General features: G+C 41.0%; 3 protein-coding genes across 3 annotated transcripts in view; all 3 read left to right on the top strand.

Annotated features, from left to right (window-relative positions):
• Window positions 1-255: 255 nt before the first annotated feature.
• On the top strand, window positions 256-5608 carry LOC306907377 (uncharacterized protein; the record flags this gene model as incomplete). Its single annotated transcript, XM_079479432.1, has 2 exons — window positions 256-2633; window positions 3229-5608. The coding sequence occupies 2 exons, from the start codon at window positions 256-258 to the stop codon at window positions 5606-5608; spliced, it is 4758 nt and encodes a 1585-aa protein (XP_079335558.1).
• Window positions 5609-6191: 583 nt separating this feature from the next.
• On the top strand, window positions 6192-11181 carry LOC306907376 (protocadherin alpha-7-like; the record flags this gene model as incomplete). Its single annotated transcript, XM_079479431.1, has 2 exons — window positions 6192-7616; window positions 10234-11181. The coding sequence occupies 2 exons, from the start codon at window positions 6192-6194 to the stop codon at window positions 11179-11181; spliced, it is 2373 nt and encodes a 790-aa protein (XP_079335557.1).
• A 1229-nt stretch (window positions 11182-12410) lies between these two features.
• LOC306907606 (protocadherin alpha-C2-like) overlaps window positions 12411-19534 on the top strand; it is a gene marked incomplete at its 5' end in the record, with an annotated part of 92730 nt that continues 85606 nt past the window's right edge. Inside the window, one exon of the mRNA XM_079479820.1 lies at window positions 12411-14971. Within this exon, the coding sequence (XP_079335946.1) occupies window positions 12611-14971 (2361 nt within the window). The remainder of the gene's footprint in view (window positions 14972-19534) is intronic.

The following is a 19534-nucleotide window of genomic DNA, read 5'->3' as shown; positions in this document are numbered from 1 at the left end:
GAGATCGCTAGATGTCAGTGTATACACAGAGAAAGGCTCATGACGTCAAACAGTTGATCAGTTTATTCCACCCACTTGGTTTATTCGTATGTTTTCTCATATCCACCACTGGTGCGGTTTGGCTTGTATATTTGCAGCACCGCGTTTTTGCGTTGTCTGATTAATTTCATTCACACAGCATTGATGGGATTATTCAACTATTATTTGTAGATTTGCAGTAAAGTTGCACGGGAAGGTCTTTGTAATTTATGAGAAATGGAACAAAGAGGACGGTCACTTCGCCTGCAGCTGACTGCGAAGCTCGCCTTCATTGCTGTATCGCTTTTGTTATGCAGAACAGTTTTTGGACAGGTACGATATTCCGTTTCTGAGGAGCTGAAAGAAGGAGCTTCAGTTGCAAACATTGCGAAGGATTTGGGTATTGATCACAGAACCTTAAAGGAACGAGGATTTCGCATCGTCTCAACCTCAGGCGAGTCATTGTTCAGCGTCAACCAGAATGACGGTGTGCTGTATGTGAACGGAAAAATAGACAGAGAGGCGGTGTGTGAAAGAATTACTCCGTGCTTAATTAATTTAAAAATCGCTTTAGAAAATCCACTACAGATACATTACGTCACTGTGGAGATATTAGACATAAACGACCACAGTCCATTGTTTCCCGAGAATGAAAAACGGCTGGAAATATGGGAATCTGTTATGCCAGGAGCGCGCTATCCGCTACAGGCAGCCCGTGATCCTGACACTGGAATAAATTCGGTTCAGACTTACAAACTTAAACTTAACGACCACTTTCGTCTGGAAATTAAAGATAGAGAAGATGGTAAAATTCCGATTCTGATTTTACACAAGCCGCTTGACAGGGAAGTGACTGAAAACCTGAGGTTAGAATTGACTGCTTTAGATGGGGGGAGACCTCCTAAATCTGGATCAATTGAAATACTGATCGATGTACTAGATGTAAACGATAATGTGCCTGTTTTTTCGAAGGAAACTTACACAGTTACGCTGAATGAAAATGCACCTGTGGGCACAACAATATTGCGAGTTAACGCCACCGATTCAGACGAGGGGCAAAACGGTGAGGTAGTTTATGCTTTGGGAAGTAATGTCAATAATAATTTACGCAAACTTTTTGAAGTTAATTCAGTCACTGGCGAAGTTATTGTAAAGGGTATTTTGGATTTTGAAGTCAAAGATAAATATGAGATTGACATCGAAGCATCTGACAAAGGCACCATTCCACTCGCAACGGATAAAAGTATATTCATTAGCATTGCCGATGTTAATGACAATGCTCCAGAAATAGAGGTGACATCGTTTTCAAGTGCAATTCCAGAAGACACAAAATCTGGAACGACAGTGGCGTTAATAAGTGTTTCTGATTTAGACTCTGGTCTCAATGGCAAAATCTCCTGTTCACTTTCTGATGGTATACCTTTCAAGCTGATGTCGTCCACACAGGATAATATTTACTCATTAGTTACATCAGCGTTTCTTGACAGGGAAGCAACATTTCAATATGACATCACATTAGTTGCAAGTGACGCGGGTCAGCCATCACTGTCGTCTGTTAAAACTATAACTGTCCTGATATCAGACGTAAATGACAACAGCCCCGAATTCTCTTTTTCACCCTATGCGTTTTATGTCATTGAAAAAAACGTCCCAGGAAAATCTTTATTTTCTGTTTCTGCTTCAGATAGAGACTCAAATGAAAATGCTGTGGTCAGCTATCAAATATGGAGAGACAGTAGCGAAGAAAACAAATATACATCTTTTATTAATATTAACTCAGAAAATGGAGAGATTTATGCGTTGAAAAGTTTCGACTTTGAAGATGTTAAAATGTTCAATTTCCAAGTACTCGCTACAGACTCTGGATCTCCGTCTCTGAGCAGTAATGTGACAGTGAACGTGTTTATTTTGGATCAAAACGACAATGTTCCAGTGATCTTATATCCAGTCAGTGCAAACGGTTCTGCTGAGGGTGTGGAGGAGATTCCCCGCAATGTGAACGCGGGTCATTTGGTGACTAAAGTCAGAGCCTATGACGCAGATATAGGATACAACGGCTGGTTATTATTTTCACTGCTGGAAGTTAGTGATCACAGTCTCTTTAGTTTGGATCGTTACACAGGACAGATAAGAACCCTTCGCTCATTCACAGAAACAGACGAGGCCCAGCATAAACTGGTCATACTGGTGAAAGACAATGGGAACGTTTCTCTCTCAGCAACAGCGACTGTGATTATAAAAGTTGTGGAGCCCAAAGAGGCTTTTGCAGCTTCTGATGTTACAAACACAGTAAAAGACGAGGAGGAAAACAACGTGACATTTTATTTGATCATCACATTGGGCTCTGTGTCGGTGCTTTTTATCATCAGTATCATCGTGTTGATTGTAATGCAGTGCTCTAAATCTACTGACTATTCGTCCAAGTATCTACAAGAAACGAATTACGACGGGACTCTGTGTCACAGCATTCAGTACAGATCTGGAGACAAACGGTACATGCTAGTTGGACCCAGAATGAGTATCGGCTCTACTCTTGCCCCTGGCAGTAATAGGAATACTCTAGTCGTATCTGACCGTAGGACAAGAGATTCTGGGGAGGTAAGAAAATTACAGAAGTTTATTTTTCTATAATCTTTATTTCAAAAAAAAATTTGGTTGATATTTGTTTTTATTTTTTCGCGTCCAAAACAACCAAAAGATATAACTATTCGATGCAGCCTATATCTGTGCTTTGTCTAGGCTTTAGTGTGAATATTACTTACAGGAAATGTTTATTTGAAGCGCACGAGAGCAGCAGGGTCGCTGTCCTTGGTGCTGATTCTTTTTATTGTATTTCACATTATACAACATTGTAACTTTATGTTTGATCATGTTATCGCTATATCAGTAGAGAGTTGTATGTATAAATATAACAGTTATTTTAGTTTGACTATACCATTGCAATGAAAGAGTAAGATCGCGAGGTGTCAGTGTAAACCTGTGACTCATGGAGCCAGAAATACGCCCACCTCTGATCTCTGTCGTCAATTTTACACGAACATTGCTTCATTTAGTAGTGCCTCTTGCTTGGTGCTTTTGTACACCGACTTCCTTTGTATTTTCCTATGTAGTGTAGATTATTTTGTTGTTTCTCATGTGGCTATTCGATTAGTATCTGTACAGCCGTGGATAAATTGTTTCAGAACGTGTCCGTTGCAAAATGGGACAAAGGATGTATGACAAATGGCTGGAGCGGCAATTGAAAATCTTCTTCATTGCTTTATCGCTTTTTTGCTGGGAAACCGTTTGGGCTCAAATACGCTATTCGATCTCCGAAGAGCAGAAGGACGGATCTGCTGTGGGGAATATTGCGAAGGATTTAGGCATTGATCAAAGAGCCTTACAGGAAAGAGGATTTCGCATCGTCTCGACTTCAGGCGAGTCATTGTTTAGCGTCAACCAGAACGACGGTGTGCTGTATGTGAACGGTAAAATAGACAGAGAGGAGGTCTGCGAGAGAATCACCCCGTGTTTAGTCAATCTGAAAATCGCTTTAGAAAATCCACTCGAGATTCATTACGTGACTGTTGATATAACTGACGTGAACGATCACGCTCCGAAATTTCCAGAGCAGGAAAAGCGTTTAGAAATCAGCGAAACTGTGCTTCCTGGTGCGCGTTTCCAACTTCAGGCGGCGCGCGATCCAGACACTGGCAGTAATTCAGTTCAGATTTATAAATTGAGCAACACCGATTATTTTCGCATTGATATTAAAGATCGTGATCGAGACGGCAAAGTTCCCGTGTTAATTTTACAAAAGCCTCTTGATCGAGAGATTGCAAAACGTATAGCATTGCAATTAACTGCTTTAGATGGAGGTAGACCGCCAAAGTATGGAACTATGGAGATAAAGATAGATGTGTTAGATATAAATGACAATGCACCCATTTTCACTAAAGATACGTACAGTGTAGTGCTGAATGAAAACACGCCTATAGGTACAACAATATTAAGGGTAAACGCAACCGATTCAGACGACGGTCAGAATGGCGAAGTAGTTTATTCATTAGGACAGGACGTAAACGATAAATTCTTTGATGTTAACCCAATTACTGGAGATATTATTGTGATAGGTCTTTTAGATTTTGAATTAAAAGATGTATATGAGATAGACATTCAAGCTTCTGACAAAGGGATTGTTCCTCTAACAACAGATAAAAGTGTAACTATAAAAATTGCAGATGTAAATGACAATGCTCCTCAGATAGAAGTGACATCATTTTCAAAAACTGTTCCTGAGGACTCCAAACCGGGCACAACAGTGGCTTTAATAAGTGTATCTGATTTAGATTCTGAAACAAATGGTAGAGTTTCCTGTTTAATACCTGATGACATACCTTTCAAATTATTGCCTTCATCACAAGACAATGCGTATTCTTTAGTAACAACATCAGCTCTAGACAGAGAGACAATATCTCACTATGAAGTCACATTAGAAGCTAAAGATGCTGGGCAGCCACCTCTGTCTTCTGTTAAAACTATAACTGTGCAGGTGTCAGATGTAAATGACAACAGCCCAGAGTTCAGTTCTTCTCCTTATGCATTTTATGTGATAGAAAATAATGTTCCAGGCAAATCTTTATTTTCTGTGTCAGCTTCTGATAAAGATGCTGGTGAGAGTGGCATTGTTAGATATCAGATATGGAGGGACAGTGGTGTAGAAAACCACTATACATCTTTTATTAATATTAACCCAGAAAATGGAGATATTTATGCGCTGAAAAGTTTTGACTTTGAAACTTTAAAAACATTCCAGTTTCATGTGCTCGCTACAGACTCTGGATCTCCGTCTCTGAGCAGTAACGTGACAGTGAACGTGTTTATTCTGGATCAGAACGACAATGTTCCAGTGATCTTATATCCAGTCAGTGCAAACGGTTCTGCTGAGGGTGTGGAGGAGATTCCCCGCAATGTGAACGCAGGTCATTTGGTGACTAAAGTCAGAGCCTATGACGCAGATATAGGATACAACGGCTGGTTATTATTTTCCCTGCAGGAAGTTAGTGATCACAGTCTCTTTAGTTTGGAACGCTATACAGGACAGATAAGAACCCTTCGCTCATTCACAGAAACAGACGAGGCCCAACATAAACTGGTCATACTGGTGAAAGACAATGGGAACGTTTCTCTGTCAGCAACAGCGACTGTGATTGTCAAAGTTGTGGAGCCAAAAGAGGCTTTTGCAGCATCTGATGTTAAAAACACAGTAGAAGACAATTATGAAAACAACAACGTGACATTTTATTTGATCATCACATTGGGCTCTGTATCTGTGCTTTTTATCATCAGCATCATCGTGTTGATTGTAATGCAGTGCTCTAAATCTACTGACTATTCATCCAAGTATCTACAAGAAACGAATTACGACGGGACTCTGTGTCACAGCATTCAGTACAGATCTGGAGACAAACGGTACATGCTAGTTGGACCCAGAATGAGTATCGGCTCTACTCTAGCACCTGGCAGTAATAGGAATACTCTAGTGGTATCTGACCGTAGGACAAGAGATTCTGGGGAGGTAAGAAAATTACAGAAGTTTATTTTTCTATAATCTTTATTTCAAAAAAAAAATTTTGGTTGATATTTGTTTTTATTTTTTCGCGTCCAAAACAACCAAAAGATATAACTATTCGATGCAGCCTATATCTGTGCTTTTTTCTAGGCTTTAGTGTGAATATTACTTACAGGAAATGTTTATTTGAAGCGCACGAGAGCAGCAGGGTCGCTGTCCTTGGTGCTGATTCTTTTTATTGTATTTCACATTATACAACATTGTAACTTTATGTTTGATCATGTTATCGCTATATCAGTAGAGAGTTGTATGTATAAATATAACAGTTATTTTATTTTGACTATACCATTGCAATGAAAGTGTAAGATCGCGAGGTGTCAGTGTAAACCTGTGACTCATGGAGCCAGAAATACGCCCACCTCTCATCTCTGTCGTCAATTTTACACGAACATTGCTTCATTTAGTAGTGCCTCTTGCTTGGTGCTTTTGTACACCGACTTCCTTTGTATTTTCCTATGTAGTGTAGATTATTTTGTTGTTTCTCATGTGGCTATTCGATTAGTATCTGTACAGCCGTGGATAAATAGTTTCAGAACGTGTCCGTTGCAAAATGGGACAAAGGATGTATGACAAATGGCTGGAGCGGCAATTGAAAATCTTCTTCATTGCTTTATCGCTTTTTTGCTGGGAAACCGTTTGGGCTCAAATACGCTATTCGATCTCCGAAGAGCAGAAGGACGGATCTGCTGTGGGGAATATTGCGAAGGATTTAGGCATTGATCAAAGAGCCTTACAGGAAAGAGGATTTCGCATCGTCTCGACTTCAGGCGAGTCATTGTTTAGCGTCAACCAGAACGACGGTGTGCTGTATGTGAACGGTAAAATAGACAGAGAGGAGGTCTGCGAGAGAATCACCCCGTGTTTAGTCAATCTGAAAATCGCATTAGAAAATCCACTCGAGATTCATTACGTGACTGTTGATATAACTGACGTGAACGATCACGCTCCGAAATTTCCAGAGCAGGAAAAGCGTTTAGAAATCAGCGAAACTGTGCTTCCTGGTGCGCGTTTCCAACTTCAGGCAGCGCGCGATCCAGACAGTGGCACTAACTCAGTTCAGATTTATAAACTGAGCCATACCGATTATTTTCGTATTGAAATAATAGATCGAGATGAAGACGGCAAAGTTCCTGTATTGATACTTCAAAAGCCTCTTGATCGAGAGGTCACTAAAACTATACAATTGCAATTGACTGCCTTAGATGGAGGCAGACCGCCCAAGTCTGGAACGATGGATATATCGATAGATGTGTTAGATATAAATGATAATGCCCCTCTTTTTACTAAAGATACTTACAGCGTTATGCTGGATGAAAACACGCCTGTAGGCACTACAATTTTAAGGGTAAACGCAACTGATTCCGACGAAGGTCAGAACGGTGAAGTAGTTTATTCACTAGGACATAACGTCAATTACAAATTACGAAAACTTTTTCATGTCAATCCAACCACAGGAGAAATTGTTGTAATGGGTCTTTTGGATTTTGAGACTAAAGATAAATATCAGATAGATATTCAAGCTTCCGACAAAGGGATTGTTCCTCTAACAACAGATAAAAGTGTAACAATAAAAATTGCAGATGTTAATGACAATGCTCCTCAGATAGAAGTGACATCATTTTCAAAAACTGTTCCCGAGGACTCCAAACCCGGCACAACAGTGGCTTTAATAAGTGTATCTGATTTAGATTCTGAAATAAATGGCAGGGTTTTATGTTCAATATCTGAGAACATGCCTTTCAAATTAATGCCTTCATCACAAGACAATGCGTATTCTTTAGTAACAACATCAACTCTAGACAGAGAGACAATATCTCACTATGAAGTCACATTAGAAGCCAAAGATGCTGGGCAGCCACCTCTGACTTCCGTTAAAACTATAACTGTGCAGGTGTCAGACGTAAATGACAACAGCCCAGAGTTCAGTTCTTCTCCTTATGCATTTTATGTGATAGAAAATAATGTTCCAGGCAAATCTTTATTTTCTGTGTCAGCTTCTTGTCACGGAACGCGGAAAGAGAACCCAAGTGCAGGCAGACACCGACGATGAAGGGGTTAACAGGATTTTAATAAATAATAAACAGGAACAAAACAACAACCCACGAGGGGGTAAACAGGGAACACAATAAACTGAAGACTAACACTTGACAAGAACTACAACTACAAAAACACCTAGACTAACAAAACAAAACACTCACACTGACTTGACTTGACTTGACTAGACTATCAATGACAATGACAAAGACTCCAAGACATGGCATGGCAAAAAGCATGAAACATGTACAACGAACGAGCACAAGACAATAGACAAGAGGGTATTATATAGGGAGACTAACAAAGGGGATAACGATAGGCAGGTGTGGGTAATGCGACACAGGAGGAGAGCAATACTAGAAACGAGAGGGGCAGGGCCAAATGACGAGACAGGAGAGAACGCATATTATGTCCTGATTGACCATAATATGATCCTCTCCACATAAAACACGTGGGTCTGTCATGATTCTGCCCCTAGACCAGAAAATCAAGACAAGAGCAGGCAGAATCATGACAGGACCCCCCCCTTTAATGAACGCCCCCTGGCGTTCACCAAAGGAGCAGACTAACGAGACAAGACTGACTGGGAAACGGACAACATCCAACAAAACATGGTAAAAAACAACAAGGGCAGACAGGCAAGAATAATCAATGGGTTGGGGTGACATAATAAAAATAACAAACAGGGGAGGGGGGGTGGGGGAACACAAGAGTTCATTGGGGGAACACAAGAGTCCGGGGGGGTAAATCCGTAGGGATTGGAATAAGGGGGAACAGTTCTTGTCCCTGGCGCTCGGAAGCGCGGAGTCCCAGGGGACTTGGGGGACACCCTGGGGGGCGGCGCTCGAGAGCGCGAAGTCCCAGGGGCTGTAGGAGTCCCCGGCTGAGGAACATGGCTTGAGGCCGGCTGGAAGGCCGGCTGAGGAACATGGCTTGAGGCCGGCTGGAAGGCCGGCTGAGGAACATGGCTTGAGGCCGGCTGGAAGGCCGGCTGAGGAACATGGCTTGAGGCCGGCTGGAAGGCCGGCTGAGGAACATGGCTTGAGGCCGGCTGGAAGGCCGGCTGAGGAACAGGACTGGGCGCCTGCGGGACCACCGGACTCGGGACCACCGGACTCGGGACCACCGGACTCGGGACCACCGGACTCGGGACCACCGGACTCGGGACCACCGGACTCGGGACCACCGGACTCGGGACCACCGGACTCGGGACCACCGGACTCGGGACCACCGGACTTGACGGGACCACCGGACTCGGGACCACCGGACTTGACGGGACCACCGGACTTGACGGGACCACCGGGACCACCGGACTTGACGGGACCACCGGACTTGACGGGACCACCGGGACCACCGGACTTGACGGGACCACCGGGACCACCGGACTTGACGGGACCACCGGGACCACCGGACTTCGACCCGCCCTCCGTTGCCTCTTCTTCTTCAGCCGAGCCACCCGCCTGGTGGTCGGCTGAAGGAATGACGAGAAGGGCACGGGCGGCTCGGGATTGGAGGCCTCGGACGAGGACCCCCAGGATTCCCGTCTCCCACGCTTTCCACCAAAGCTGACTGCGGGTGGGGAGGCTGTAGGTGGTTGAGTGGACCTTCCCCGGGTGACCACACCCAGGACACAGTGCTCCGGGACAGACGCCAGACCGGAACGAGAGGCTGGATAGCAACTGGAAGAGGAGCTTCTACGTAGCTCCTCTCGAAGCTGCAGCTGCTTTACCAAGCGCGGGAACGGTTGATACACCATCTCCTCCCGCTCCGGAAAAGGCGGAGGATCGTCCATCCCAGCCACCAAGTATGCCCGGACCAGCACATCGGGAAGGGATGCCTTCCTGGCCTCAATGTCCCGGGCGTAGTCCAGCAAGGGACGCTGGCACTGGGAAGGGAATGGGCCTCCTCCGGCCTGGGACTGGGAGACCATATCCTTCCACCACTCAGGATCGGAGGTGCACGGCCATCGGGAAAAGGTTGCACCATCCATGGATGCCTGCTGGGTTCTGTAGTGGCTCGTTCGTTCTGTCACGGAACGCGGAAAGAGAACCCAAGTGCAGGCAGACACCGACGATGAAGGGGTTAACAGGATTTTAATAAATAATAAACAGGAACAAAACAACAACCCACGAGGGGGTAAACAGGGAACACAATAAACTGAAGACTAACACTTGACAAGAACTACAACTACAAAAACACCTAGACTAACAAAACAAAACACTCACACTGACTTGACTTGACTTGACTAGACTATCAATGACAATGACAAAGACTCCAAGACATGGCATGGCAAAAAGCATGAAACATGTACAACGAACGAGCACAAGACAATAGACAAGAGGGTATTATATAGGGAGACTAACAAAGGGGATAACGATAGGCAGGTGTGGGTAATGCGACACAGGAGGAGAGCAATACTAGAAACGAGAGGGGCAGGGCCAAATGACGAGACAGGAGAGAACGCATATTATGTCCTGATTGACCATAATATGATCCTCTCCACATAAAACACGTGGGTCTGTCATGATTCTGCCCCTAGACCAGAAAATCAAGACAAGAGCAGGCAGAATCATGACACTTCTGATAAAGATGCTGGTGAGAGTGGCATTATCAGCTATCAGATATGGAGGGTCAGTGCTGTAGAAAACCACTATACATCTTTTATTAATATTAACCCGGAAAATGGAGAGATTTATGCGCTGAAAAGTTTTGACTTTGAAACTTTAAAAACATTCCAGTTTCATGTGCTCGCTACAGACTCTGGATCTCCGTCTCTGAGCAGTAATGTGACAGTGAACGTGTTTATTCTGGATCAGAACGACAATGTTCCAGTGATCTTATATCCAGTCAGTGCAAACGGTTCTGCTGAGGGTGTGGAGGAGATGCCCCGCAATGTGAACGCAGGTCATTTGGTGACTAAAGTCAGAGCCTATGACGCAGATATAGGATACAACGGCTGGTTATTATTTTCACTGCTGGAAGTAAGTGATCACAGTCTCTTTAGTTTGGATCGTTATACAGGACAGATAAGAACCCTTCGCTCATTCACAGAAACAGACGAGGCCCAGCATAAACTGGTCATACTGGTGAAAGACAATGGGAACGTTTCTCTGTCGGCAACAGTGACTTTGATTGTCAAAGTTGTGGAGCCCAAAGAGGCTTTTGCAGCTTCTGATGTTAAAAACGCAGTAAAGGACGAGGAGGAAAACAACGTGACATTTTATTTGATCATCACATTGGGCTCTGTGTCAGTGCTTTTTATTATCAGTATCATCGTGTTGATTGTAATGCAGTGCTCTAAATCTACTGACTGTTCGTCCAAGTATTTACAAGATATGAATTACGACGGGACTCTGTGTCACAGCATTCAGTACAGATCTGGAGACAAACGGTACATGCTAGTTGGACCCAGAATGAGTATCGGTTCCACTCTAGCACCTGGCAGTAATAGGAATACTCTAGTGATACCAGATCGCAGGAGAAGAGATTCTGGGGAGGTAAGAGACTACAAAGTTTGATAATGTCTAATTTCATTAGATTTATATTAACAACAATCACTTGGTTTATGCTCTTCATTTTGGGGGATCAGTTTATTCTATACATTTCCATTATACATTTGTGCAACTATTATTTGTAATTTGACGGTCTCTTTTTGCTGCTTATTCATTTGATTTATTCAGCAAAATTCTTTACATTTGGTTTAATTTGACTATTTTGTGCAATACGTTTACTTATGTTTTAAAGAAGTTCATGTTGTCTATTTATGTTTAGACAACATGAATAATTTAAATTGGCACTGGGCTGGAAAGGGAGCCTTTGATTTCCAAAGTGATTTGCAAAGACATACACTCTAAAAACAATCTGTGTAAAATTGGGCTCAACATACTATTAATATGAAGGAATTTTCCTTATTAATTGTTTACAGTTGTTTTACCTGTATTTTAGAATACAAATTTTTTGTTTACTGTATAGATGGGAGTAGATGTTGAAACTGTGTGGTGGGTTTGTGGAAGCAAAGTAAAAAACTGGAAACTCGCAAGTATTGTTTTAGTTTGTTGAATTACTGTTATGCTGAGGGTTGGAGCATCTGCAGGAGCAGGAGGAGGATGATTATGTGAAGATTTGTTGATGTATTCAGTGAATAACCATTGTTTGTGCAAACACCAGCTCAGTGTCCAGTCTCTATTCAAGCACCTATACCTTGTCTAGGATACAGCACCGCTAATTCTTGCCATTCCTTCAAAGGACTTTATGAGCTCCACATGAAGGTATTTATGAGATGACTGGACAGTTCCTGTGTTTGCCGGACACTTTATAGCTGCTTATACTCTATTCTTCACAGTTTCAGCTCATACATTATATGCGTTTTTGTAAGTTTTACTTTTGGAAAAATGTAGTAGCATTATTAATAAATTATTATTAATATGTTCTTAAATTCATGAAATTGGTTTTATAGCCAGTTATCCACCTGGACCCGTATTCACAACATTTTATCTTAACACTAAAAGCTCTCCTAAACCGCTGTAAAAGTTTATATGATCTTGAGAAACATACCCTTATTTGAGCTCGTCTAAAGTTATCACTTGTAGTCCATGTTTTGTCATACATTTTATTTTGTATTCATTTGTCTCTGCCTTTTTAAACCACCGTTACCCAGTTCTGCGTTAGATTCGTCTGCAGTAAACTCGAAACTCGCACGGTGTCAGTGCGCACCAAACATACAGACATCGCGCAGCATCGTCTCTGCAGTTTCGTTTGCGCGCTCCATCAGTGGGTTGTGATCGCTGTAGACATCTCATCCACCAATAGCCACCTGCTTCAAATCGTAAGGATTATTTCACATAAAACAGGAATTTTACGGTCTGTTCATCACTGATATGGATCTAAATCTATTGCGAGAGGAATATATTTACTAACTTCGTCAACGTCGGTGTAATTTCTAACAAAATGGAACAAAGAGTGCGGGCGTCATGGCGCCTCGAGCTTTTATATATGATATTGATCATATTATTTTGGAAAGGAGTCAGCGCGCAAATACGATTTTCAATTTCAGAGGAGCAAAAAGACGGAGCTGTAGTTGGAAACCTCGCGAAGGATTTAGGTCTGGACCTTAGATCGTTAAAGGAGAGGGGATTCAGGATTGTTACAACCTCCGGCGACTCACTGTTCACGGTAAATCAGATTGATGGGATGTTAAATGTAAACGGCAAAATAGACCGAGAGACTGTGTGCGAGCGTATCAGCGCCTGTGTCATCAATTTAAAAATTGCCCTTGAAAACCCTTTAGAGATTCATTACGTCTCTGTTGAAATTCTGGACGTGAATGACCATGCCCCGACATTCCCAGAGAAAGAGAAACGATTGGAAATATCGGAATCTGCCTTACCTGGAGCGCGCTATCAGTTACAGGCGGCACGAGATCCCGACAGCGCCACGAACTCAGTTCAACAATACAAACTCAGTCATAATGACCATTTCCGGATTGAGATTAAAGATCGCGGCGAGGATCGAAAAATGCCATTTTTAGTTCTTCAAAAAGCGTTAGATAGAGAAACAACCAGCAGACACAAGCTTCTGCTTACTGCGCTCGACGGAGGGCGACCCCCAAAAACCGGGACGATGGAGATCGTAGTGGACGTTTTAGACGTTAATGACAATATGCCAGTTTTTACACAAGATGTTTACTCTGTAACGCTGAAGGAAAACGTCCCCGTGGGCACAATTGTTATACAGGTTAACGCTACTGACATGGATGACGGTCCAAATGGAGATATATTCTATACATTTGGAAATGATATAGACAGTAAGCTTTTAAAACTATTTGATTTAAATTTAAATACTGGGGAAATAACTGTAATTGGCCCAATAGATTATGAAGAGATGAACAATTATGATATAGATATCCAGGCATCAGATAAAGGCCCAGTTAATTATCGGCTCACATCAGATAAAAGTATAACCATTAAGATCATTGATGTAAATGACAATGCACCGGAGATCGAAGTGACATCGTTTTCCAGTGCAGTGCCTGAAAACTCTAAAGTAGGAACCACGGTGGCTTTAATCAGTGTCAGTGATTTGGACTCTGGTGTAAATGGGAAAGTGTTGTGCTACATCACTGAGGATTTGCCTTTCAGGTTAACACCATCATCCCAAGATAACATTTACTCACTGATTACGGCCTCATCTATTGACAGAGAAACTGTACCTCGGTATGACATCACATTAGTAGCCAAAGATGCTGGGCAGCCATCTTTGTCTTCTGTCAAGACTATAACTGTTCAGGTGTCAGATGTTAATGACAACAGTCCAGAGTTCAGCTTTTCCCCTTACTCATTTTATGTGATGGAAAACAATGTCCCAGGCAAATCTTTGTTTTCTGTGTCAGCTGCTGATCGTGATTTAGATGGAAATGCTGTCATAAACTATAACATTTTGAGAATCTTTGGAGATGAAAACAAATATGCATCATTCATTAATATTAACTCTGAAAATGGAGAGATTTATGCACTGAAGAGTTTTGACTTTGAAACGCTGAAAACATTTCAATTCCACGTTCTCGCTACAGACTCTGGATCTCCGTCTCTGAGCAGTAACGTGACAGTGAACGTGTTTATTTTGGATCAGAACGACAATGTACCAGTGATCTTATATCCAGTCAGTGCAAACGGTTCTGCTGAGGGTGTGGAGGAGATTCCCCGCAATGTGAACGCGGGTCATTTGGTGACTAAAGTCAGAGCCTATGACGCAGATATAGGATACAACGGCTGGTTATTATTTTCACTGCTGGAAGTTAGTGATCACAGTCTCTTTAGTTTGGACCGTTATACAGGACAGATAAGAACCCTTCGCTCATTCACAGAAACAGACGAGGCCCAGCATAAACTGGTTATACTGGTGAAAGACAATGGGAACGTTTCTCTGTCAGCAACAGCGACTGTGATTGTCAAAGTTGTGGAGCCAAAAGAGGCTTTTGCAGCTTCTGATGTTAAAAACGCAATAAAAGACGAGGAGGAAAACAACGTGACATTTTATCTGATCATCACATTGGGCTCTGTGTCGGTGCTTTTTATCATCAGTATCATCGTGTTGATTGTAATGCAGTGCTCTAAATCTACTGACCATTCGTCCAAGTATTTACAAGATATGAATTACGACGGGACTCTGTGTCACAGCATTCAGTACAGATCTGGAGACAAACGGTACATGCTAGTTGGACCTAGAATGAGTATCGGCTCTACTCTAGCACCTGGCAGTAATAGGAATACTCTAGTGATACCAGATCGAAGGAGGAGAGATTCCGGAGAGGTAAAAATCATTTTAATTATCAAAAGTTTGGGGGTCTTTAGTGTTGGATCCTGTGTTTTCTAAGTGTTATTTTTTGTAGTTGTTGTCTAAATTTTGATGTATGATGGCAAACTGTCTTGAAGACATAGGTGCTTTATAACCTGCTTGTGCTGAGCATTCTGATAATCTCATTCATGTTCAATGTGGTATCCATAGCAACACATGGATTTAAATCAAATGGGGAAATCTAGATATTTACTGACTTTGTTGAGGCAGATGGACACAGGAGAGAGGAATATATTGCTTGAGTTTTAAGATGAATGTGGCTTGTTTGATTAAACCGAATAGATTTAGATGGAGAAGGCTTTGCTGTAATGTTGTCAGCAGATGGTGTGAGCAGATTCAGCCCCTGTGAAGAGGACATAGAGAGGTGTCAGTTGTGTGTGCCTGTTATTTGTATGATCTTCTTATTTGTCTATTTCTGTGTAAATAAACATCAGGATAATGAGGTTGCTTTTTGAATGTAGCTCAAATGACAACAGATTTAGTTTCATGGCTTTAAGTGTATGTGTGATATGCTGAGCCCCGCGGGCTGTGACACAGACATATTTCAGTTCATCATGCAGACAGGATCGGCCTTATTCTACACACTGAGACACACACACATACACACACACACAATTCCTCACTGTCCAATTCTCCTCACATTGTTTCCTGCTCTATTTCTCCTTCATCGTTCTCTTTTTCTGTTCATTAGATTTTCTTTTCCCCTTTTTCTTTTTTCTCAGGCAATGTAGGGAGAGCAGGGATAATTCTGACACAAATTTTGATCTTAATTGAATATTTAACAATACCCTGGAAGACAAAACATAGACAACAGACAGAATTTGATCAAAATTTGCTTACATTTTACATTTTAAGTTGAAACATATTGGTTTTCATAAACATTGTTTTTTCTTGTTTGTGGTTACCCTATGCTGCCATCTTGACCAGGTCTCCCTGGTAGAAAATATCTCAGTGGGATTTTAACTGGTTTAATAAAGGATACATTAATTTGAATGCTTGTTTGTACTGAAACTGTTATTTAATTCAAAGTAGCAGATTGAATTGCCTCTACCCATACCCTAAATGGCAAGGGTGAATGTATATTATGGAAAAAAATATTAGATTTATTAATCATTGTTTAGTACAGTTGTCCTACAGAGAGCGTTCTGTCAATGACATATAAATGTCATTTGAATCTACAGCTGTGGAAAAAAGTTATTTTGACTGGTTCATATAAATATTTTTTTGTTTGGATCACTTGTGCATTTTTTATTACTAATTTGAAATTTAGTATAATTAAAAGAATGTGTTGCTTTGGAGAATCTACTCTTTAATTCATATTTGTAATAAAGTATGCTATAAACCATAAATTTGATTATCTCTGTGTTTACATTTACTTCTATCTGTTGATATATAAAGAGTTTGTGGGACGTATCAGGGATGTGAATATTGATATCTGAGAATGGTGAAAATCACGGATGTGTTCTGCTGACTGTGCAATACCTGATTGGACCTGCAGTACAGCACAGTCAGCAGAACTTTCGGTCTGGTCCAGCAAACACACACAGTCCAGTGAAGTTACTGTACAGCTCAGCATCTCGTTTAAATTCTGCAGCATACTCCGTCTGTAAATTCTTTGAAAAACAGAGGCAAACAGAATTAGATTTACATTGCTCGAAGAACCTTTGACTTTGTACCAAACACGCTTCAGTAAAGATTTACAATAGTTGCTGTGACGTGATTTCTGAACATGATATCCAGGCAACATAACCATGACATTTTCAGAATATTTCTTTTTGATTAACACTTGGAGCAAGCATCATTCAGATATTTTGGTCTTGTTTTCCACCCCAGTTGCTATGGTAACAGCAAGCATGGAAGACTGTTTCTTTGTTTACTGATTCCAGTTGCTTTGTTCGCAGAATGTTCTGTGCTGGAATGAAAGAATGACTATTGCCTAGGTTAAAGTGAGATGTTTATTCTGTTGGTTGTTTGTTTGTTAGTTCAATCTTTATATTGCTTTAAGTTTTGACGACGTTGTTATTGTGCAAACCCTTTGATCTGTGTGCCAGGACCAGCTGAGCATTTAGCACATGGGTTTAGGACTGACCAGATCTGTGCTTTAATCTGTTTGGTGATGGAGCCCTGGGTCGTATAGGAGGGAACACAGTTAGGTCACTGGGACACCAGATTGACCGGTCCAGAAATGTAAATTGAGCTACAGAGAACTGATATGTGTTGGCTGTAGGAATTAGTGCTGTTATATAAGAGAGTGAGATTGAGATTTTGTGCAGTTCATTGGTGTTTAACAGTTTCTCAGCAGGTGAAAACAATTGGCAGGTAAACTGCTAGGTAAACCAAATGCTTTAATATACATGAAGAAAGCTGTCTGTTAGCATTTCCATGTAGCTCAGCACTTGGCTGGCACTTACGCTAACCAGACAAACCACAGTGCGTATGTGTGTGCGTGTAAGCCTCTCAGTTGTTTGATCGAGAGGTCGGGTCTGCTCTTCAGTGGTTCAGTACTTTAGTGGTTCTGTCTCTATATATATTTCAATCTGGAGCTGGCATCAGGTTCCCTTTTTTCTTTCACCTGTATATGTTTAACTTTAAGTGGATTAACTTTCTTTTTCAGGGTCACAGTACATGTCAAACAGGATTTAGAAACATTTTCAGTTTTTAATATTGTGTTATCTGAACAATATTATAGGGGGTTTTGATCCATGATACTGTATGTTTTGTATAGATCTATGGTTTAAAGTGGTACTTCACCCAAAATTAATATTCTGTCATCATTTACTCACCCTCAGAAGATATTTGGAAGAATGTTGTTGTGCATGAACCTGAGGCTTGTTTTTCTGACAAATGGTGGTTACAAAAGCTCCTGCACAGAGGAGATTGTATCTTATTGGAACAAAAGCTAAAACATGCTGCATTAGTCATCGGACGAACAACTTACGACCGTCTGCATCATAACATGAAGCTCCTTTTGAGACAAAGTGGAAAAACAGAGGTGAAGGAAGCCAAAACGTGACCTTGATACTTCTAGAAACTAAATTAGAACTGTATTACAGAATAAAGATCAGAGTGAAAAAAAACCTTTACAATTATTTGATATAAAATCAAAACATTGCTTACTCTTTTCCTTGATCTTCTCTGCTCGTTGTTTTCAAACATGTCAATGTCTGTGTTATCTGAATCGTCTGACATGGGAGTGGAAGTAACAGGTGCTGTTTTTTTCTTTGTAAGTTCTGAAGTTCTTTTGAGTTTGTCTCTCATTGCAAGACGTAACTGCAATCTAAAACAAGACATTTTAATTGTTCACCAACAACAAAAGTGAGAAAAAAGAGCAGACAAGCCAAAAAAATACAATAACCCTGAAAGTTGAGAAAATCTAAAACCTTTAAAGCTGTATATCACTTGCCGTGATGTTGTCTTTCAGATGTCTTCTCCTCTCCTAAAAGCATATCTCTTCCATTTTGAAAATAACATCTTTGTAAACATCTATCATACAAGAAATATATAACAAAATCATCATTAAAACAAAATTTTAATTTTTCAACGCGAGTCACAAAGTAATGACGTAATCGACAGCACCAGCATCAAGAGAGTTGCGTTGAAGTAATTTAATGGTTAAATTCAACTGTTTGATAAAACGGCAGAAGTCACTTTCTATCTAGAGTAAGCATCAACAGTCGGTGCCTAAATTATTAGAACTTGCTAGCAAGTTGGTATTGCGTCAGTGATCCACATAGCTAGCTTTGAGGTAACAGCCGACAAACGTACACCGTATATGTGGAAAACGTAAAGCTACTTAAAGCTAGTTATACTAAACAACATTAGTAAACTTACCACTAAGAAGTAGTTTTATTTACTGTTTTTTTGCTGGCAGCATCTTGTTCTATCCATGGTGGATGTAACTTGACAGGCGCACCTCTGTATAACTCCTCTTCACTTTGCTCGCGTGAATTGACCACATACTCTGTTAGTCTGTGCTCTCTTAAAATGTTGTCGGTAATGTAGTGTCCACTTTCACAATGCCAGAGTCAGGGAAATAAAACCAAGCATAGCTGTGATTGTGAAACGACATTACTCCTGTTGACATTTCTTCTCCACACAATGTGTACTTTCATATGGCTGTTAGTGCAAAGACGATTTGAAAGGCTTGCATCTAATTGGTCAAACTGACTTCACTGCAGAAGAAGTATACACTTAAGTGATGCAAAAAGTATGCTTGTTTTTAGTATATTTATTAAATATGTCTAAGCATAAATGTATTCACAAAGCACACTAGTACACCTTTTTTTTAAATGCATTACAAGTATGCTTGTGTTTAGTGCTTTTCTTAAATGTGAAATAAAGCATGTAGTATTTATTACCAAAGTACTTCTAGTACACGTTTTAGAAATATATACTGTATTACATGTTGAAAATACAAAAAAGGTATTATAAACGTACTACTTGAACTTTAAGTATATTTATAATAAATGTAGTACTACCTCTTTTCACCTGGGTTTTTAATGTCAGTTCTAATATTGG

Source organism: Barbatula barbatula, assembly GCF_947034865.1.
Source record: "Barbatula barbatula genome assembly, chromosome: 18".
In the NCBI taxonomy this organism is placed as follows: domain Eukaryota; kingdom Metazoa; phylum Chordata; class Actinopteri; order Cypriniformes; family Nemacheilidae; genus Barbatula; species Barbatula barbatula.
This window is presented reverse-complemented; position numbering and strand designations above follow the sequence as displayed.